Raw genomic sequence first — 24,197 nt, 5'->3', positions numbered from 1 at the left:
TCATTAAATTTCAGGACCCAAGGAGAAAAACTACCAAATTAATTTCTACAAACAGAAAAAATGGAGGTGTGGTAATTTGGGCAAACTTTACCAGGATATCCAGTTAATAGACCATAATCTAGGATTAATGCTAATAAAAATGTTAACAAAATTATATTTATCAAAAAAATAGAACTATACTCAGGTCTAATAAAGTAAAATAGTAAACCTATATAAAGAGTTTTGATTGTCATAAAATTAGAAATAATTAGGCAATGTAATAATTATCTTTTTCTAGGTAAGCAATTCCAAATTCTAAAGCCTGGTAAAGTACAGAACTGATTCATTTGGACCCATGAGCCAAATCTGGCATGCCATCTGTTTATATATATTTTTTAAAGTTTACTCGGAACATGGTCATGCTCATTTGTTGTCTATGGCAGTTTTCATACTATGCCATCAGAGGTGAGCAGTTATAACAAAGGCTATTATAGCCCACAAGCTTTACAGATTAAGTATCCCATAGTGATGTTCAACCTGTATTTGTGCCCTTACAAAAAAAGTTTTCACACCCCTGCTCTCCATGATAACTGATTTTAAACATTCAGGCCATGTTTCTAAACTATGACAACCTATGAGGCAAAAAGAACTTTATTTGCTTCTATGATGCAGGTCTTTTGTTACAAATTAACAACAAAAAGAGCTGCAAAAAATGTTCCCAATGTCGTGAAGGGTATTTTAGGGTTTGGATAAGTGAAACAATTGTTTTTCCTACTTGTTTTGCTGGGTTTTCCTCCTTTTCACCTGAAGTGTCATTGACAGCAGGGACATTTCTGCGTTGCTGGTGATATTCCAACTTTTCTTGACGGAACTGATTATTCTTCTCCTCTTTCTTGTTTTCCTCGTCACTTTCTGGGTTATTTTTCCATTCTTTCATCATTTCTAATACATTTGTTGGTCTCACTGAAGAAAGTGTATTGCCCTAATGTTAACAATAGATTTTGGTGTTATAAATGGCTTAGATAATTGAAAAGACTCTTACTCTTTTAGCAATATAGTCTTCAAAATTCAGTGATAGCCATATGGAAAAATTACAGTGCCAAATAATGCAAAACTGATGCCCACTGGAGCACATTCCCCATCCTGACATGGGTCACACCTCTTGCACAACATCACTTACACAATGTCAAAGTTCAGAGGGGGAATAGTCAGTCTTGAAAGAACTATATAGTATGCTTTCTTAAAGGACACCGCATTGAGTGATACTCTGGCAAATACTTCATGACCCTGGAAGCCAAAGACCTCTTATGGTATTTTTCTTAGAAACTGATAGGGAGGCTGGAATAGAGGAAGTTGTCCAAAGGCTAGTGGGTCTAATGTTAACGGTAAGTCTAGATGAAAACATTTAAATTCAGTTGATTAAACAACATGTTTAAGAACGTCAGTATTTGATTTCAAAGCCCTTGTAATGTGGTCATCTGATTATAATCAAGCCAGTATACTGTTCTTATCCCAGATATGACTATATCAGACCAAATTTACTCATTTTGTATTAACCTTGTGACTAGTCCTACATGACTAAATATGTCTTAAATATTTTTGTTCACATCTCAGCCTATTAGAGAAAATTAGGCAAGAAATTTGGATCATGTTTAGATTAAAATGAAAAGTTTAAGTTTAGGCACATCAATGAAGTAATTCTAAATTAATCTTGTATGTAGGTAGATTGGTGTTAAGCATAAATGATGCAGAAATCTATGAGACAAGGTACTATAAGTACAGCTACCCTAATACACCTTTGAGGGTTTATAGAGTTAAATATGTTGGATAGTTAAAGACAGACACACATTAGGTATGGGATGGTAATAACAAATGAGAATCATGATGTGATTAATTCCCTTTGGTTCTTCTATCTTACCCTATTTTAAGATGGTCAATATTCTTGACACTTTCATAGCATCTGAGTCTCCCTTAAACTGACTGCACTCATTCATCCTCTGTGCCCTTACTTCAGAATGCCTTTGCCATTCCCTTCTGCCAAGCCACAGCCTACATTCCCTTCAAGGCTCAAATTAAGAATCATCTGTGTCACAGACCTCAGAACTGCCAAAGATACATTCAACTTAAACTCAAGTAAAGCACAGATGGAGGCTCAGAGACAGCAACCAGAAGAGGGTTGAAGTCATCTAGAATAGCAGACAGTCTCAGAGCTCTCATCTGAATGAGCACAGCTTGACCCACTTCTTAGCTTCACCATAACTTCTAAATCTAATGTCATAAACTCCCAGTATCCAGGCTTCTAGAATGCAGACACACACAGTTTTCCCTCAACTTGATTATCTTTTACTAGCAGAGAGATAATCTGACATATCTATGCCTGCAATCTCAGTCCTCAGTGGCCTTGCGTGCCCTGATATGCTTTTCCCAGGTAAACTCTTAGATACTACAGTCATCACTAATGCTACTCATCCAACATTTCTTCCTTCTAGGCAAATGATAGAATTTCACTTCTCTGCCGCTTTGGGACATGACCATGTGACTTACTTTAGCCAGTGAAATATGATTGGAAATGCTATATATCACTTCTAGATAGAAACTTTAAGAGATAGTGTCCAATTCATTGTGTTCCCAATTCCTACTTTGGTAATTACAAAATCGAAGAGACGGTGCCTCCTGTAGCCTGGGTTCCTGAATAAGGATAAAGTGAAACAGAGCCCCACTCCTCCTCGTAGCCAATTTACAATGGAAGGTACTAGGAACACTGAGATTTGGGGGGGGGGGCATTTGTTGCCACTGTACAGTCTAACTTATCCTGACATAAAAAGCAAAGTTATGCTTATGTTCTGTAAGTTTCCTCTAAGAAGCTTTAGTAATGAGTTAAACCTGCAATTATCATGCCCAACAAAATTATACCTCCTACAGAACTCCTATGCAATCAGTTCAATGTAAATGCCTATTTATTTAGATAGTCCTTGCTTTGCAAAGTCTTGATGTGCATAAATTTCAGTTATCTTGATTTAGTTAAATAAGCATAAATTCCCCAATAGCAGAATTCAAATTTCAGTCACCATGGTATATTAACTATCACTGCATAAAGTTCAAACGTCATTGCTAGTCTTTCAGTTCACAAATCAAACAGATATGTATGATCAACGACCAATCATGTTAATTCTTTCAGTTTGCTGGTCACTGGAGACACTGGGCATCTGTTGCTCAGTTCTCACAGAGATAACTAGCTAGGTATGCAGTGTGTTGCCTCTTTGACTCCCAGAGAATTGGTCAACAAAGATGAAAGTTCAGCAAAGAAATAAAAATGATAATGCTAGCAGTGAAATGTGAATCAAAGGTAAAGAGAATACCAGAAGAAATGGCTGGCTGTGGGAATGTTAACAATGCTGCTATTACAAAGTCTAGATATGCAGCCACAGGAGCTTAGTAGAGGCAGACTTGTCAATATAATTGAAAAAAGTATTTCTTCCAGAAAAAATGAAGATGCTCCAGAGGAAGTGATGCCCACAAACACACCCTTTTATGTTTAAAGAACTTTCACAAATACTTCATGACATTGGAAGTGGAAAGAATAAAATATTGGAAGCTGATCCAAACCTATAAAGTAGTATGAAAATCTGCCAAGGCATAAAACAGATGCTTCCTCTATATGGTAAGCTATATGACAAGAATAAAGCAACCATTATTTACACTAATCTTGATACATTTTTTTAAAAAAATAGAATTTAATTCATAAGGTTTCTGATATTCTAGATTATGGTATACTATTTACTTTTGTTTTATTTTCCTATATATTTACAACCAATAGTTTTTAATATAGATTTTCCCACTATTAAGATCATATTGCACAGTTTCAGCCTGCACTATCATTTTTACTCTCCAGCAATATCATGCCAAGTAAGGGTTGCCTATATCATCTGGAGTCTGCATCTCTAGTAGTCTTTCATATGCCTGGATCATATATACACATACAGTGCCCCAGAGTTAGGTGTTTGACACTCTACATAGTAAACTATAATGCCTTTGACCTCAGGGAAATTGCCCTATTTCTCATTTCAAAGAGATTGTGGGAAAAGAGCAAAAAATAGGAGTATGATCACCACAAAAACACTTTACTATTTGGAAATTTTAACTCTCTGCCTCCTTTATTCACTTGTGATATCAGTCTGGATCTGGACTCTGCAGTACTGAGTCTCCACTGTCCTTGTTGCCTAAAATGCTTTAATACACCACCAACTTCTTGCTTGCTAGAGGCTGGAAGAGGAATCACACCAGATACTTGGACTAACCAAAAAATTAATGGCCAACAGCCATGTGTCGTGAGTTCTCTAGTTTAACAGAAATTATAAATTAACCAAACAAACAAAAAAAATAGGGAAAAATTGTTGGGGAAGTCACTGGGCTTATATGGCACCTAACCATTAAAACACTACACTCTGATCTCCTTTTGTTGGCTGCAGTAACAATATGGTAATCTGAGGCTGTCACAAGTAGACACTCAGACTTTTAATTAATACATTCAAATTTATTTTACCAACAGATAGTTGAGACAATTTTAATTTGAAAAATTAGAAAAACCACTCATGGAGAAACATTGGTCAAATACTAAGATTTGGATTTAATTCCTTAGTAGACAGGCTCCATAAATGCAGACCCATCTAACAAAATCTGACTTTTAAAGAGACTGCCATCAGTGTTTTATAAATAATACATATTTAGTAAGGATTTTTAATGTGTGAATGAGTGATATGCATGAGTGGGAGTGAGAAGGTATGAAACAAGCAAAATTAAAGGGAACATTTTGGATCTTTAGCTTATAGTCATTTTCTATTTTTGTAAAGAGCTATAATACTTCACTTTGTAATATTAGTAGGAGTAAATTTTTCAATAAAAAGGGAACACTTTGGGAAAACATATAAAAGGATATTCAACTTCACAAAATAAAATCCAAACAATGAGGTGCCAATTTTCACAAAATAGGTGGACATAAATTTAAATTTGATAATACCAAGTATTATAAGGGTGTGGGGGAAACAAGCAGTTTTATTTACTAGCTGCTTATGAGAGAAAAAATTAGCAATAATTTAATAAAATGCATAATGCATATTCTCTCTGACTAGTAATTTCATTATTTAGAATTTATCCTATAGATAATGTTGACACAGGATGCAAACATATATTTATAAGAACATTTGCTGATTATAATAGAAAAAGTCTTAATTTAAATGTTCCATATTCACAGAGGACTATTTACAAAATAATATTGTATCTATAGTTTGGGATACAATGTTGCTCTTTTTAAAAAAGACAATCTTTCCTATATATTAGGTGAAAAAAAATAGTTTACATAATGTGAACCTATTTGTGTAATATGTATACATAAAACTTTATAGAATGTATTTGAAAAGATATATAAGATACTTAGTGATTATCTTTAGTGAGAAGGAATGCAGTAAAAGTATTTTTCCTATTTTGTTTATCATTTAAATCATCTACCATGCATAATGTCAACTATTACCTTTATCAGATTAATAATGCAAGTTACAGTAAGAAAAGGTATAATGTAAACTTCAGACAAAAAACTGAAAGCATTCAATGAAATCATCAAACATGCCCTGACAACCTCTACGAGCCAAGGCAACAGCATATCAAGGTAGTAGCAAACACAAAAGGAAGCAACTGTAGCGGGGCCTTTTTAAAGTTTTTCCTAACAAAGTCATCCCAGTGATTTTTTTTTTCACAAGTGTGGCAACAACATGAGTAGATAAGCCTGGTGTTGACACTCCTATAAGAGCCTAAGAAATTCAATTACCTTATTCCAGAAGTGCATTTCCAACTGCCTGCCAAAAATTTCTAGTTAGGGATGTAGCTGAGCTTTCAAACTCAATACATTTCAAAGCAACATTCGTCAAACTGGAGTATATGAACACCTGGCTGTACATGAAGATTTTCCAAGGGATGTGTGGGCAGAGATAGCTTGCAGGGAATCGGTTTCAAGACCCTCAATTTCTCTCATCTTCTTGAGCAAGGATTTATAGTAATACTTTCCATGTTTTATTTTAAAGTAAGCTTTTCCACTTCACAATAAAACAAACAAACAAAACATAGCTCTCACCCACCTTGAATTTTACTTAAATGTAAAAAAAAAAAAAAAACAACCTCTGGAGGACCAAGGACAACCACAATTCTTGTTTTGGTGTTCAGAAGCAAATGAACTTAGTGACTAGGTAAAAAAATCCTTTAGAAGTGAGATGTTTTGTTTCTCTGTTTACAACAGACTAGCAGAGACCTAATTAAATTTTCAGACAGAAGAGTGTTAAAAATCAATTTTATGATTTATTTCATTATAAGAATTTAAATATATTTCATTGAACCTCAAGTGCATAGGGACTGAAGTGATATCCTTGTCACCTCATGACATATTTTATCATTAATACATGCAAAGATTCATTATTTTATTTTTTCATTTGTAATTTATTAAACACCTATGAAATAATTGCACAATAAGAAAACTAGAAAACACATAATACTCACACTCATCTATCTGGTGCAATGTTTTTGACCTGTTCTGTCCTCCTACCTTCTACCACCTGAGGTGACTGCTGTCCAAAATCTTGCTATTTTATTTCGCTTGCTCTCCTTTTATATTTTTATCACATTTTATAAGTATTCAAAAAGAAATATTTCTTTAGGTGTTTTAACTTCATAAAATGAGCATCAGGCCTTGGTACTTTTTTTCCACTCAAAACTGCACTGCTAGAACTATGGCATATACTTGCAGAGCAAAAAATGAACCTAGACGTCTATGTTACAACAGGCATAAAAATTAATTCATGAATGTAACAAAGATTTAAATTTGAAAATACAAAAAGCTTCTGAAGGGAAACAGAAAATTTCTTTCATTACCTTGGGAATTTAAGGGATCAGAAATGTTCTACATATTTCTCTGGATGATAGTTACCAAAAGTTCATCACACTAAACACTTAAAATCTATGTATTTTACAGTAAGTAAATTACATCTTCACAAAACTATAATTTTAAAACATTTCATAGTTTTGTAGATATTATTAGCATAATCAGGTTCACTGCTATATAATACTCTAGTATTAGACTATTCTACAGTGTATTCATTCTCCAGAGGGTAGTTGAGTTGATTCTGGAGTTTTGCTCCTTTATATACTTCTACAAACTGAGCATCCCTAATCCAGAAGCCCAAACCCTAACATGTTCCAAAATCTGAAACTTTTTAAGTGTCAACATGATGCCCCAAGTAGAAAATTTCATACTTGACCTCATGTGACAGGTTGCAGTCAAACTGCAGGTACACTAAAAATATTATATAAAGCTGTCTTCAAACTGTGTGCATAAGGTATGGATTTCATGTTTAGACGTGGGTCCCATCCCTAAGCTATTTTATTGGGTATATGTAAATATTCTAAAATGTGAGGAAAAATTCCAAATGTGAAACACATCTGGACCCAATGATTTCAGATAAAGAATACTCCACTTGTATTAATCTTGCATCTGTCTTATGACATGCATGTGGTGGGAGTGATGGCCATACCCTTCATCTCAGCACTCTGGGAGGCTGAGGCATGAGTTCAAGCCCAACCTGGGCAACTTAGAGACTTAACCAGACCCTCTCTCAACATTATAGATAGACAAATAGATAGGTGATAGATAGATTGATAAATAGGTAAATAGATAGAGGCTAAGGATGAAGTTCAGTGCAAAAAAGGCAAGAGTTTGAGCCCAGCCTGACTCTGTATCAAGACAGACAGAAAGAGAGAGAGAGAGAGAGAGAGAGAGAGAGAGAGAGAGAGAGAGAAAGGAAGAGAGGGAGGGAGAGAGCGAGGAAGAGAGGGAGGGAGAGAGAGGAGAGAAAGAAGGAAGGAAGGAAGGAAGGAAAGAAAGAAAGGAAGGAAGGAAGGAAGAGAGAGAGAAAGAAAGAAAGGAAGGAAGGAAGGAAGGAAGAAAGAAAGGGCTGAGGTTGTAGCTCAATATGAAGGCCTAGGGCTCAATCCCCAGGACAAAAGAAAAAAGAAAAAAAAATAAGAGTTCTTTGGAGTATTCTTGGAAGTAAAATTCCTTCTGTAGAGTGTGAGAATTGTTAACATTACCTGACAATGCCAAATCCCAAAAGCACTTGCACCATTAATACTCTCACCAGCAATGACTAGAAGATATTTCTTATCCACATTGTTTCCAATATTTGGTATTGTTAGATGACTTTGCTTATTGTTTAACTCACTGCGGTCTTGATTTGTATTTCCCTGATCATTAATGAAGTCAAACATTTCATCTTATGTTCATTAGCCAAATGTTTGTCCTCTTTTGTGAAATGTCTAGTCCTTTCTTTGCCCTTTTGTACTAGGTTGTTTGTCCTCTTTGTATTGACTGGCAATAGTTACATAAATTCCATTACATTACTCCCTTGTTGGTTATTTGTGTTAAAGCCTTCTCCTGGTTTATAAACTATCAGATTTCCCTAATGTGTTGTTTTACAAATAAAAGTTCTCAAAATTAATATAGCCAAGTTAACCTATCACTTCTTTTATGTTAGTTAATACCTCTGGTATCTTATCAATGAAATCTTTTCCTACATATCTCAGAAGATATTCACCACTCTTTTCCATTGAAGGTTTCAAAGTTTTTGTTTTTAAGTTGTCTATGATTCCTCTGGAATTGATTGTTGTCTATGGTGTGAGATTAGAATCCAGTTTCATTTTTTCCATATAGATAAACAATTTACTCCCACTCCATTTATTGAATAGACTCATTCCACTGATCTTCAGTATCACCACTGTCATAAAAGTTCTAGATATACACTAATGTGTCTGTACCCTCTTATTCTATTAGCCAATGTGCTTACTAGCACCATTACCACATTCTCATTCATAGCTTCAGAATTCTTAATTTATATCTGGTACAGCAAGACCTTCAGAAATGTCTTGGCTATTGTTGACCCTTTTCTCTTCCATATAAATTGTATGGTCAGGGAACTTTATGGAGTTTGATCGGATTTACATAAGTTTATACAATGTTATGGGGGAATTTTTTATATTAAGTCTTCTGATCCATGTTGTAGCATATCTTTAAATTTATTTTAAATGCTTTTTGATAAAATTTTATAACTTTCCCCAAAGAGGTTGTGCAATCTTATGTTGTATTATTCCTAGATTTATATATTCTTTGAGACTGTTTTACATGATAGCTTCATTTTTATTACATCTTCTATGCTATTTGGTAGCAATCAGAAATACAATTGCCTTCTGTATATTAATCTTATCTATCTTTCTTAGTCTTTCTTATTCCTAATAAATTACCTGAAGATTATTACAAGTAAAAAAATTTATTTCTTCTTTTCAAATCTCACATCTTTAATTTCTTTTCCTTGCTTAATTTGACTAAGATTAACAAAGATGGGGGAAAATATTGAAAGCTGACTTCCTTGACTATTCTTTCTTTCAAAGGAAATTCTTCTTACATTTCCTATTCAGAATATTTGCTGTAATTAATCAAGAAAGTTTCCTTCTATTTCTGATTATGAATTAATTTAGTTTTATTACAAGTTGTTTCCTTTGAAACTATCACATGCCTTTTCTTCTTTAATGTTTCACATTAATTCTTGAGGATTAAAAGTTATAGATTTTTCTCTGAAATTAAACCATCATTGTATTTTTGGTGGGAACTCACCTTGGTTATGATATATTATCTGTTCATATAAATAACTGGATCCAATGTGCTAATATTTTGTTTAAGGTTTTATACCTATATTAGTAACTAAATAGTTCTCCTTTCTATAATGTTTTGGTCTAGTTTTGTTATATTACATTATACAGAGAATGTTAGTCATTTTTCTCATTTCCAGAACAAATACTCAAACCAACAACTTGAAGGGAAGAGGGGTTTATTTTGGCTCAGGCTTACAGTCCATAGTCAGCTGGCTCCAGTGCAAAAATGGTATGGTGGAAGTGTCTGGGCAGAGGAAAGCTGCTCATGACATGGCAGCCAGGAAGCAGAGGGAAAAGAGAAGAGCCAGGGAGAGACCTATACCCTTCTAGATCACACCTCCAGTGGCCTGCCTACTCCAACCAGGCCCCACTTCCCAGTAGCTTACTCAGCCACTAACCTCACCAGTATGAGTCCACTGGTGAGTATAGTACCCCAATCATCCAATCACCTTCCAAAAGATATGCATCTGAACACAGAAGAATTTTGGGGGATATCTAGATCTAAACCATAATATAATGCCCTGGCCCTCAAAAGTCTCATCCACATCTATTTATGCAAAATGCACTTAGTCCATCTCTAAGAGTCACCAAAGTTTTAATAGTTCCCGGATTGCTGAAAAATCCAAGTCCAAAGTCTCCTCTGAGACTCAAGACAGCTTCTTAGCTGTTAGCCCCTAAAAAAATCAAACAGAAGGTTAAACACTTTCAACATACAAAGGCACAAGGTAAACATTCCCATTCCAAAAGGGAGAAATAGAGAGATAGAAAGGAATGAGACCAAACCAAGCTGAAACCTAGCAGGGCAAACAGTAACTCCAGTAGCCTCGTGTCCAGCACCTGGGGCAAGTTGTGGTAAGATGTGAACTCTAAAGGTCTTCAACACCCCTAGGGCATTGCTGGTTGCAGCCTTTGTGGCCTGTTTTGTAGAGTGGCTTTGCTCACTGCATGTACTTTTCCTCAGATATTCCACATTCATGATTTTTCCATGTCCCTGGGACCACTACTGTACTTTTGGCTTCACTTTCACAATTTTATTCATTGTGCTTTCAGGGGCACATTGTGTAAGCTCCCAGGCCTTCTGAAATCTGGGTGGAAGCCTCCCTGAGCCCACAACTCTTGGATTCTTCATACAGCACCATGTAGATGACACCAAAGTCTGCTACCAGCTTGAGTAGTAGCTGGACTCTCTTAGATCTTGGCTGCTGAAGCCTCTGAGGGCCCGGATAGCTGAGCATTGTGAAATGAATCTCAGAGAATCAATGTCCTTGGCAACTCTTCTCAAGCAGGAGAGGCCTAGCAGCTCTTTACTCAAATGAAAGCTTCACAGTTTTGCACCCTTGAGCCTGTGATCAGTGGAGTCCTGCAGGTTTCTGAGATGCTCTCAAGATATCTTTCATATTGTCCTGATGCAAAGTATTTGGGTTCTTTTTAATGCTAATCTTTTAGTAACCATACTATCCTCTACTCAAACTTTCAAGCACTTCCTTTATGGTATAACTGAAGACTTTTTAAATGGGTTTTTCCATCCCACTTCTCACTGTAGATCTTGCTAAAAGCAGCAAGCAGTACTCATGTTACAACCTGAATGAACATTGAGCTGCCTTGAAATTTCTCCCACCAAAATAGTCTGTCACCCTTCACCTCAGTCTCCCATAAAATGTCAGGATATGAATAAAATGTAGAGAAAGTTTTTTGCAGAGGACAACACACATGGTCTGAAGTCCTACTGCAAATACAGTTCTTGTTCCAAATGAATCCTACTCAGTCTGGTATTTACTGTTTGCATTTCTCTCAGCATTCTGGTCTTCTGAGTTGTGACCAGAATATTCCACTGTCCACAGCTTGTAGCATTCTAGGGCTTCTCTACTCAGCATCTCCAAACTTTAGTACAGGGTGGAATATATAGATCTAGAGTCATTCTTTAGCACATGGATAACCTGTTTTCCCAGCACCATTTTTTAAAGAGGTTATCTTTTCTCCAGCATTTGTTATTGGCCCCTTTGTCAAAAATCAGATGGGTGAATGTGCCTGGAGTTGTTTTGGCATCTACCATTCTATTCCACTGATCTGCATGTCTGTTTTGATGGCAGTAACATGCTGTTTTTATTACTGTAGCTTTGTAGTATAACTTGAAGTCCAGGATTGTAATGTCTCCTACTTTGCTTTTGTTGCTCCAGATGGCTTTTGCTATTCTGGTTCTCTTCTAGTTCCATATACATTTTAGAATTCTTTTTTTTAAATCTGTGAAAAATTCCATTGATATTTTGATTAGGATTGTATTAAATCAATATGTCATTTTTGGTAATATGGCCATTTGGACAATATTCGTTCTGCCAATCCGAGAACAGGAACTGTCTTTCAGTTTTCTGATGTCCTCTTCAATCTCTTTTTTAGAGCACTGTAGTGTTAATTATAGAGGTCTGTTACTTACTTGGCTAGATTAATTCCCAGATATTTAATTTTTTTGAACTTTTTATGAATGAGATTTATTTCCTGATTTCTTTCTAAGTGGGTTCATTGTTGCTATACAGGAATGCTATTGATTTTTTTTGTGTTTTGTATCCTGCCATTTTGCTGAAGTTAAATCTTCTGGTAGAATTTTTTAGATCATCTGTGCAAATGATAATGCAAATAAGGATAGTTTAACTTCTTCCTTTCCTATTCAAATTCTCTTTATTTCTTTCTATAATCTAATTGCTCTGATTAAAGTTGTGAGTACTATATTGAACAGGAGTTGTGAGAGTGAATACTCTTGTCTTGTTCTTGATCTTAGAGATAATGTTTCAGTTTTTCTCCATTTAATAGGATGGGTTTGTCCAGAATGGCTTTTGTCAGTTTAAAGTAAGGTCACACCTCCATGACCCTCCCAGACACACCCAAAAGTGTACTGCCCTAGGCAGCTCCTCCCAGGCCAATCATGTTGACAATTAATCTTAACCTTCATAGTATCTAAATCCACTCACGTCATCTACAAGGGTAAGAAGGACAAAAGAGATCATTCACAGAAGCCCAGCTGTGATCATGGCACTTTACTGACTTTCAGTAGTAACCCACTGGCAAATGAGTCTAATGTATTCTTAGTCGAGATCCAGAGCAAAATAGCTCCCACATGCTTTTTCAGCTTAGTTCCCCACTATTCCTATACATAACTTTAATGGATCTAGAAAAAGAAAACTACTAACTAGTCTCTGAATATACTTCATATTTTTGTCTTTATTTAAGCTTTTGTGATTTTTTCTTACCTAGAATTATCCTCCTTTTTACCCTAGCTCCAACACTAATTTGTTTACCCCTTCTTTTATAGATCATGTATTACTTCTGAGACAGGAGATTAGGGTATGGCAAAGCTGGCTGGGGAAGTAGGCATGACCTATTAATTATAAAATCCCCAGGGCACATGTGCAAAACAGTTCTTACAGCCTTGCACATGGGCTTCTCATAAGAACTCGAGCAGGTTTTCAATAGGATGGCCTAAGCCTGACATCACCCTGAGTAGTAGGTGATACAAAAAGGACTGTCTACATTGAGTCTTTGCCACTGTGTTCTCTCTTGCATGGTGGCCCACTCTTACACTGTAGGGTGTACTTTTTTCCCTACTTTTACTTGGCCCAAACTAATTCTGCAAGGCTTGTTTCTATTCCCCCCCCACCATTAACTTTTTTGGTACATTTTAGGTATAAAATACAGTTACATTCATCATTGGGATTTTGCACCATTACATGAGTCTCTTGGTTCTTATTTTTTTCCCCTTCCCTTGCCCTCCCTTCACCCCCTCCACCCTTCCCTATTTGCAAAGACTCTATTTCCATTTTTTTCCTCTTCTCATAATTTTTCCTTTCCCTTTTTTCCCTTCCCCTACCCCTCCCAATTCCCCTGCTCTTTTAGACCTTTTCTTCCTGTTATACAATATCAGTTATACATTTTTAAAATTACAATATTAAGATCTAGGAGACATAACCACAGATTTTACAGAATTTAAAAGGATAAAGAAAGCATATTTCAAAAATCTGTTTTGAAATAAATTTGACAACTTCTAAGAAGTACCTTGGAAGACAAATTAATGAAACTAACTCTGGAGGAAATATATAATTTGAATAGCACCTATTAAAGAAAGTATATTCCTAGTTTGAAAACCTACCTATATGACAACAGCAGGCTCATAAACATTTTAACTGATAAATTATATCAAACAATTAAAGCAGAAAAAAGAAGGAACACTTCTCCCCTCATTTTAGGAACTCAACATTGTGCTAATCCTAAAATTGGATAAAGATAATAGAAGAAAAAGTATAAAGACAGATAGAAATTTGTTTAACAAAACAAACTATTAGAAGTCAGATCTGGCAGGATGTAGAAAGTGGTTTTGTTATAGGGATGGCAGTGTTGGTTCAGCACTGGAAGATCCACCCCCAAAAGTCATCATTTTAACAGAGGAAAGGGAAAAGCCATATGATCCTGTCACTAGTTGGAGAAAAAATATTGGACCAAATTCTACAGCTGTTCATGGTAAAAGCTATCAGGAGACTAGAAGTAAAACAGAATCTTCTCAACAAATTAAAGACATGTGCTTCATACTTCCAGCAAGAACACCTTGTATGAATGGAGAAGATACAATGCTTTCTCCTTAAGGTGGGGAACAAGGGCAGATATGCTTACCCTTTATCTGTCCATTAAACTTTGAAACTTAGTCCCCACCAAAATAGTCTGGCAATAAAATGACACAACTAGGACAGGATTGGCACAGCAGAAGCAAAATCTTTATATGTAGATGAAATGATCATCTACAGAGAAAATACTAAGAAATCTCTAGGAGCCCCTAGAACTTGTACTTGAATTTAGCAGGATTAGAAAACACAAGGTATATATAAAAATTCAGGTCTGTGTATACTTGCTATAAATGAAGAACTGGATATTGAAATTTAAAAGTTATGTAGGAGTACAAAGGACCCAGAAAAGCCAAAAACAAAAACAAAAACAAAAACAGTGTTGGAAGACGTTTAGCACCCAATTTTAAGACTTCTTCTAAAGCTACAGTAATCAAGGTAGTGTTGGTGTAAGGAAAGACATATAGATCATTGGAATAAAACAGAGAATCTAGAAATAGAACCACACATATATGGTCCACTGAGTTTTGAAAGATTATTTAACATTAGCATTTTATACAATATAAACTCGATTCAAGAGCCAAGGAAGCAATAGTGTCTTCAGCACATGGCACTAGAACATCTGGTATCCGTATATAAAAAATTAACCTCAACCCTTTTTTTCCATACATGAAAATAATTTGAAGGGATCTATGAACCTAAATAAGAAAGCCTAAAAGTATAAAACTTTAAGAAGAAATTATGAGGGAAAATATTTATGAATTCAGGGTAGGCAAGAACTACCTAGGATACAAAAAACATGATGTATAAAAGAAAAAAATTGATAAATGAGATTCCATCAAAATTTAGAACTTTAAATGAATCATTAAAACGAAAAGTAGTCCTTAAACAGACCATATTTACAATACATATAACCTATGAGCAGAATATATAAAGAATTCTTAGAGCTCATTAATAGACAACCCAATTAAAATGTAGACATAAGCAGATGATAAATAGCCAGTATAGGACAAGGAATGGTGTGCAATTCTAGAATCAGAAAAATACTAATCAGTACAATAATAAGATTGAATTATACACTCATTAGGGAGATGAAGTCAAAAGTTTTAAAAGCCTTGTCATGACTTTTTCTTTTTGTTGGATTCTCCCCTTTTGCGTTTAATTTGTCACGCCCAATGGATTCATTCTGCTGGGTTTCCTGGGGTTGTGATCCTCATTGTCTTTTCCTAGGGTATTGTCTAAAATTTTTTGGAGTGCCGGTTTGGTATTCATGAAGTTCCTGAGGTGCTCTTTATCATGAAAGTATCTTATTTCTCCATCCATTTTGAAAGATAGTTTTGCAGGGTACATCAATCTGGGTTGGAGGTTGTTTTCCTTTAGGGCTTGAAATACATCACTCCAAGCTCTTCTTGCCTTGAGGGTTTGCATTGAGAAGTCTGCTGTGATTCTGATGGGCTTTCCTTTGTATGTGATTTGTTTCTTTTCTCTCACTGCTTGTAGAATTTTATTCTTCTGTTGGATTTCTGGAATCCTAACTATTATATGCCTATGTGTAGATTTTTTTGATTAAGGCTAGCTGGAGTCCTATATGCCTCACTTATCTGTATGTCAAGTTCTTTTCCCCTCCTTGGAAAGTTTTCTGCCATCACTTCTGTGAAGAGTTTTTTTTATGTCATCTGCACACTCTCCTCTTTCTTCATTGACTACAATCAGTCTTATGTTATTCTTCTTTGCATCCTCTAGCAGCTGCTGGATTGATTTCTCATGTTCCCTTACAATTTTAAAGCAATTCTTCTTTTCCTCCTCACTAATTGCAATCTTATCTTCTATATGTGAAATTCTATCCTCACATTGGTTCATTCTGCTGCGCAGACTTTCAATGGAGTTTTTAATCTCTTGGAAATCTGTTTGTATCTGTTTTATGGATTCCATTTGTTTCTTATGTTGGGATTCCATCATGTTCCTCAGCTCCTCTATTTTTTTATCTGTGTCCTCTCTAGATTTATTAATCATGTCTTATACCATGAGCAAAATCTTTGCTGTTATGAGTAATTATTTCTGATTTCATTTTTCCCAGATCCTCTTTTGTTGCCAGTTCAGAGAGTCCAGGTGGTTCCATCTCATTTCCCTTTGGAGTTGCCGTAGGTGATCTGGAAGTCTGTTTTTGAGGCTTGTTTATGTGTCTTCTCATTTCCACGGGGTGGGGGGGTGGGAGGGTGCTTCTGGTGCCCACGCAGCTCACCTTCTCTGCTCTAGGAGCTTGGGATGGCAGCGGGGGAGCTTCCTTCTGGGTGCTGGGACTGGCTCAGCTTCTCTGCCCTAGGATCCTGGGATGGAGGCAGGGTGCTTCCTTCCAGGTGCTGGGACCTGCTGAGCTTCACTTGGGCCTGTTTCTTTTCCTGCCTTCAATAACACTTTGCTACTTTTTGTACTTGTCTTGACCAATTAATTCTTTGTTCAGGACAGAAAGAACCTAGAAACCACCTCTACAAGGAGACTCCATCACTCCAAAACCTGGTAACACTTCCACCTTTAATCACCTCTTGTTATCTTCTAAGGAGAATAATAAGAGCTCTTTCTTGGAAACTTAGTAGTACTACTATATAGATATTCTTAGATTTATCATCTTCTTTTTTTGTTTTAAACTCTCTACTAAGCTGTGCACAACCTGTGTTACTGTATCAGACCGACCTTTGTGTTCCTCCATAGCACACAATATTTATTCAATAAACATTTGTTGCATTTTTAGTATATATACATAATTTAATATTGAACAGATTCTCAAGTGTCCTGGCTAATAATGGGCTTCTTCCTAACTATTTTATTAAAAGCTTCATTAAATAGGGACTCCTCATGTTCTTATATATACATGAGATAATTCAGAGTTTAATAATAATTTATAGTAAAATAAAGTTGAGAGTCTTAGCATATGAGGATGAAAATATACAGAAGGAAAACAATAATGGCCAACAATTAGTTAGGCAGCAGAAAATTCCCATCTTTTTCTGTAGGTGTGTATGTCAAGGTTAAAGGTCAAAAGCTAATGACCAAAACCTGAACAATTTGTAAATTAATGAACAAGGGCCCTGTTCAAATATTAGGAAATGCTGTTCTGAAATTTGACCCTACACTTTGATTACAAGTGTCTTGCAAATTGTGACTATAAAACAAACTGCAGACTGTAACTGCGGCAAGCATGGGGAGGGTCTGTGTTTTATTCATCTTTGTACCCCTATAATCTGATGTATCACAGTCAAAAGGTATTTGTTAAAATCAATAATTTTTTTTTTTTTTTGGTGCCGGCGATTGAACTCAGGACCTTGCACTTGCGAGGCAGATGACGGAACCACTGAGCTAAATCTCCAGCAAAATCAATACATATTTAAATGACTATTTCATCTTTTAAAATAAGACACCTTGCAAGATCGACACACTATAAGAATAATTCTTTCATTTCAAAGAGCATAGAAGAGTTCTTTACGTGGAATAAAGTTAAAACTCTTTAACTGAAGATTTAAATCCTCTCACAATTTTCTTTCCTTTCCTAGTCTCATTTCCCACTCTTTTTCTTCAAGTATATTATCTGACAGTCAATTGAACTTCCTGATTTTCACCTTGCTTGCCTCTGTACCTTTGGTCATTTGGCAATTTCTCACAACACCTGTCATTTTTTCCCCTGTATTTGCTATCTTATATATAGCTTGTTTCCCTTACTATAATGTAAGTTCTTTTTTTTCTTTACATTTTAAATTCTTTATGTCAGAGACTATGTCTAATATGACTTTAACTATATTTTATTACCTAGCATAGGTCCTAGAACATGGTAGGCATTAAAAAAATGTGTTGAAGGAATTACTTAATGTATAAATAATACCAATAAAGCTCAAAACTGGGAGCTACATTTTAACAAGCTGTAGAAGTAAAACAATTTTCTTAATTTATACTACTGATTTTAAAATATAAGTGGGTATAAGAAATTCCTCAGAAACTTGTTCAAAAATGTAAATTTTTGATGTTACTTGTCACCAGGGGACTTAAAGCAATACCAAGAAGCTACTGCAATTATCTAATCGGAAGCAATTATCTTCTCAGACACTGTGATAGTAAACAGGTAAAAAAATAAAAAAATAGATGCAAGAAAATAATAGGCACAATTCTGACATTGGGAGTCATCAAATTTTCTTTTCAGAAGACTCATTTTTCTTGGATATTTTTTCCTTATATCTAACATTTAACTTTTGAATTCAGGATAGCAATATGTATTTATCTAACATTCCATTCACTTAAATGTACATAGAGAAATAATTATTTTTCTCAGAATACTTTTTAAATACAGTATGTGCCATGATTCAAAATGTATAACACATAGGCTAAACCACAGATACTTTTTGTCTAATAAAGCTCTTTGAACAATATCGTTACTAGGGGTTAGGAACTGCAAAAGATTTTCTTTAGAGTATTTCATGGACAGCCTATGAATTATAAGTAAGACTTCAAGTGGTTAAGAAGAAAAGAGTTTTGTCTTTCAGAAGTTTGTAAAATGCCAGTATTCTAAATTTCATACAGTGTACTCCTTAGGATAGTCCAATATAGTACACATATCTGTCACTTCTTTATCCATTTGGCAAAGACTTCGTAGAGACAAATGTTACAGAGGATCAAAAATGGAGACTTCTGGAAAAATGACCAAAGCCAGAAATAAAGTTGTACTAATTAGAAAACAAATAATTAAATGGCCAAACCCGAATGTTGTGTGATGCTGAAAAGAGATAAATTTCTAAGGCACACCATCTGCTTTACAATTTTTCATTTTCCTGTACTACAAATCTACTCAGTACATTTTTGCAATGATCTAGCTGCTAACTCATTTGCACAATTACTGTAGGCCAGAAATAACTGCTGCACAGAATCCTATGAGAGATCAAGATATTCACAGAAGAGGGCAGATATAATCCATTCTCTAGTGAAGACTATGTTTTCAGCCCTTAAAGGAAAAAAATGTTATTCAAAGCAATTATTAGAAATTGCCGAAGGAAAACCAGAGATTTTAGAAGAGTGACACCTCTATGTTTATGGCATCTAAACTTATCTTCGCCTCTTCTAAATGTCATAATACTTTAGAGTGCGTTGCTGGGGCTGCTTCTCCCTCTCTGTATTTTCTTCCTAATTTTTCTTTTTAGTTAAATGACTTTACAAGGCATCTCCACATTCAGGATTCTCAAATTTATATCTCCCGCTCAGAATTCTCCAGTTCCAGACTCATATATTCAATTACCTACTCGATATCTTCACTTGGAAGCTACACAAGTATTTCAAACTTATCACATATAAGTTGGTTTACCAAACTCACCTTAGAAAAAAAATCTATTCTCTTCTAGTCTTCCACATTTCACTAAATGGCACCACTGTCCAAGGAGTCGTTATACCAAAATCTAGATATCACACTACTTCCTCCATTATCCTTACTTCTCATCTAATTCATCACCAAATTCTGTCATTTACACTCCTAAAAAATATATTTCACACATATTTCTCTTCATCTCTATTGCTACCACACTGTTGAAGCCACTATCATCTCTCAATACTACTTCAATATATATCTAACTCTCTATTTCTAAGATATTGTTCACCCAACAGTCAGAGTGATCTTTTAAGACTATAATTATATGCTCATTTACATTTCAAATGTAATTATATAATGTATCCTCAGTACTAATTCAGTGTCTAGCAAATAATATTTGTATAATTTTGTCATAGACTAATATTGCTTAGTGCCAGGCATGGTGGCACATGCCTGTAATCCCAGCACTCAGGAGGCCAAGGCAGGAGGATCACCCTGCTTTTGAGCCTGGGCTACATCGTAGGTTCAAGGCCAGCCTGAACTGTACAGTGAGACCCTGTCTCAAAAAAATCCCAAAATAATAATAATAAAAATATTATTTAGTAATATTTCTATGTGTCTCTAGTAATCTCTAGTCTCCGTTTTTAAACTTTTGCTGACATATCTACAGACCTATTCATTTACCAAATCATACACTACTTTGGCAACTGTTTATTTAGTGTTGTATTAACTGGGATAAGGTTCAGTTGGATGTTTTACAGTGTCTTAAAGATGAGAGAACTCTGTTATTTATATTTTTTGCAAGTCTGGATATGTGCAGTCAAAGGTTCATGTGGCAACTGTATGAGCTATAAGCCCTGGGTTCTTGCATCATGTTCTCTCCCTTGCCCAGTTTGTAGGTTCCACTTTATGGTCTAAAACAGAAAACCAAACTCCAGCCATTACATCTGCATTTTAGTCACCAGGAAAGAGGAAGGGCATGAAAAACGCCATACCCCCTCCATTTAAGAGAAAACTCTGCCGACTTCCATTCACATCTCATTGAACACCATGATGATTAGCAGACAAGACCAGGGTATAAAGGCTTTTAACTGGATAATAATATTTCCAGTTTAAAGCCTGAATCCTTATTACCACAGAAAATAGAGAATAAATACTGAGAAGTAAGTAGCAGTCCCTTTCAAAGTTCCTTCTGTGACATGGTATTGTTCTGAGAAGAAGGATATAGAGGTCAGTAAGACACAGGGTCTATTTAGTCCAATTGTGGAAACCAACATGTAAATAAGTAACTGTTTAAGATTTAAAGCCAGGCAACAGACACTGTTTGAAGATTTTGGCTCTTCTGAGTCCCCAAAGATTCGCTGCATTCAAAGAGGTGGATGGTTCCAGTGGTTTGTATCACTGAACTACTGTATACAGACTACTTCAGTATGTTATAGCTTTAAAAAAAGACATCTTTCAGCTCTGTTCTATTGGATATGATACCTTCAAGACTAAGAACAAAGCAAAATTCATTTAAAATTCTATAAATATATGTAAACAACTGTAGTATCAGTTGTACCAGTTTGAAAATGCCCAGAGTATAAGACATAAACCAAAAAGATTCTTACAAAAAAAAGCAACAGATAATAATACACAATTTTCTTTGTGTAATCTAAGATAAACTAGTAGTGTGAATGAAACAAATGATAAACAGTGTATTAACTATTGTTATTCTCTTATTATTTTGTTATGAAATTTTGCTTTATTTTTTCATAAAAGATAAAAAGGAAAATGCCCATTAATCTTTTTTAACTTGTCAAGAGATGAAATTAATTTGATTGTTTTAAGAAGACTATCTACAAAGGCTATAAAGCCAAGTGCAAAGAAATAAGCAATGGCAGCATGTTGGAAAGGAAGGGAAAAAAATATTATTGTAACTTACTGTTAACCACTGGTTATCTAGTAGTTCCTTAGCTGTGATTCTGTGAGCAGGATCTACTTTCAAAAGCTGTTTCAAAACACTTTTAGCTGCATATAAGAGAAAAATCTTGAAAATCTTTGTTTCTCTTAACTATGATTACTATCACATACTTTATAATTTATTTAGGATTAAGTCTATACTACAAGAAGGAAAGACACCAAATATCATTATTATGAATGCCTAATAAATAAGGTTTAAAGTGAAGTGTTATTGCATGGATTATCTAATTAATGGTCTATAGTAAAAATTAGCTAAATAATGATTAAATTTCCTCTTTAATTTCTACCTCATATTTTCTGGTTTTGTTGAATTTTGGCTATTAACAATCACAGTGAAGACATTGCTATTTCCACAAATAAATAGTGCCTGTTTCCAAAGTAAATTTAATGACTGTGGTAGTTATGCTTGATTGTTTCAACTTCTTGGCCTGGAACCCACCAGGAGGTTGGTGGTACACACTTGTGGACAAATCTGGTTAGTTCATGGAGGCATGACCTTGAGTACTATATCCCTTGCCCCTTTCTCTGGTGTTGCTCCCTGTTCTGCTTCCTGGCCTCCATGAACTAAGTAGCTTTGCTTCGCCACACACATTCACCATGGTGTTCCTGCCTTGGAGCCTGCCAACCATGTACTGAATCTCCTGAAACCATGAACTAAATTAAAGCCCTCCTTTAAATTGTGGATGTTGGGTATTGTGCTCCAGCAACAGGAAAGCTGACTGATACAATGACTAAACAGATATTTAAAATGGTCTTATTATTGGCCAACTTTCTTGAATTTGGCTTAGTAAATAATAGTCAAGCTACACTTACCACTATCACTTATGGAATTCCAGATTGGATCCTCAAAATGTAGTTCTCCCTTTCTTATTAACTCAAAAAGCTTCTCTTCTGAGTTTGCCAAAAAGGGTGGTTCTCCACATAATCTAGATAAAGACAATGATTTTTGTTTAAATGTTTAAAAACTAATCAAAATAAGGCTATTAAAATTAATTTTCTGCAATATTTGGAGTAGTAATACTTCATATTTAAATGAAGGATTGGAAAAAAGGATACCTCTCTACATGTAAGAATGGAAGCAATGGGGTTTCTAAGATCCATGCTAGTTTCTTCTCTCAAAACAGAGAAATGACCTAGTAGACGAAGTATACATGTATATATTGACTCCTTTAGATTTGCAAATGACAAAACTCTTACAAATAGGGAAACACTAAGCTAAATTGAGTTAAAATACAAGAAGGTATATGAGTTCAAGTCCACAATATAAGTGGTGTAAACAAGGATAAGACAATAGCTTAAGATAAAACGCATAATGCAAACCAGAATTCTGGAAACATGGACACCCTACCGAGGTCCCCAGTTGCACAGAACACACGCCGAATCAGCTCGCTGCAGACAGGCAGGTCCTGAGTCACACAGAACACACCGAATCAGCCCGCTGCAGACAGGCAGGTCTGTGCACGCCCTACCGAGGTTCTGAGTCATGAGGAAGACACCAAATCACCCCGCTGCAGACAGGCAGCCACCTGATTCCACACTACAAAGACTCAGAGGACACCAGACCACCAGACCAAGGTACTGAGTCCCACTGTTCCGAGCCCAGAGGTAGGGGCTTCTGAGCCGCCTTCCCACTGCTCCTGGTCCAGAGGAAGGGGCTTCCCGGTCACCATCCCTCCCGCTGCTCCCAGCCCAGAGAAAAGCGCTTTTGGGCCACCTTCTGTCCCACTGCTATTGACCCAGAGGAAGGGGCTTCCCAGCCACCATCCCTCCCGCTGCTCCCAGCCCACAGGAAAGGGCTTTTGGGTCACCATCCCTACCGCTGCTCCCGGCCCCTGTCCCACCTCACCCAACTCAGAGGAGGTAATCCGTGCAGGCACAAACAGCACCCCGCCCCAGTTGAAATGAGAAAACACGTAAATAAGTCTCAAAACCAGACTTCCAGATCACCTACAGCAACCCCAAAGGGAAATGAGATGGAACCCTCTGATACTCAACCACCTGGACCCAATGAACTGGCAACAAAAGGGGATCTGGAAAAAATGAAATCAGAAATAATTTCTCAGATAACAGGAGAAATTGTGCCCCTAGTGCAAGACATGATTAATAAATCTAGAGAGGAGCTCAGGTACATGATGGAATCCCAACATAAGAAACAAATGGAATCCATAAAACAGATGCAAATAGATTTCCAGGACATGAAAAACTCCATTGAAAGTCTACACAGCAGAATGAGCCAATGTGAGGACAGAATATCAGATATAGAACATAAGATTGCAATTAGTGACCAGGAAAAGAAAAATTGCTTCAAAATTATAAGGGAACATGAGAAGTCAATCCAGCAGCTGCTAGATGATGCAAAGAAGAATAACGTAAGACTGATTTGGCTCAATGAAGAAACAGGAGAGAGTGGAGATGACATAAAAAAATCTCTTCACAGAAATAATGGCAGAAAACTTCCCAAGCAGGGAAAAGGAGTTTGACATACAGATAAGTGAGGCATATAGGACTCCAAATAGCCTTGATCAAAAAAAATCGACACATAGGCATATAATTGTTAAGATTCCAGA

General features: G+C 35.8%; 1 protein-coding gene across 9 annotated transcripts in view; it reads right to left on the bottom strand.

Moving 5' to 3' along the window:
- Stk33 (serine/threonine kinase 33) overlaps positions 1 to 24,197 on the bottom strand; it is a 214,655-nt gene that overhangs the window by 31,863 nt on the left and 158,595 nt on the right. For 7 of the 9 annotated variants that reach the window (XM_087211742.1, XM_013074710.3, XM_004851380.3 and 4 more), the window contains 3 exons: positions 22,444 to 22,556; positions 21,593 to 21,678; positions 755 to 961 (listed from right to left, as the gene is read on the bottom strand). In XM_087211742.1, coding sequence (XP_087067868.1) covers positions 755 to 961; positions 21,593 to 21,678; positions 22,444 to 22,556 — 406 coding nt within the window. The remainder of the gene's footprint in view (positions 1 to 754; positions 962 to 21,592; positions 21,679 to 22,443; positions 22,557 to 24,197) is intronic. The other 2 variants (XM_021263753.2, XM_087211746.1) reach the window with 1 other exon arrangement.

This window comes from Heterocephalus glaber, unplaced genomic scaffold (assembly GCF_053883595.1).
Source record: "Heterocephalus glaber isolate CG9 unplaced genomic scaffold, H.glaber_assembly_v1.0 deba00001428, whole genome shotgun sequence".
NCBI lineage: Eukaryota > Metazoa > Chordata > Mammalia > Rodentia > Bathyergidae > Heterocephalus > Heterocephalus glaber.
The sequence above is the reverse complement of the archived record's forward strand: the minus strand, read 5'-3'. Positions and strand labels throughout refer to the sequence as shown.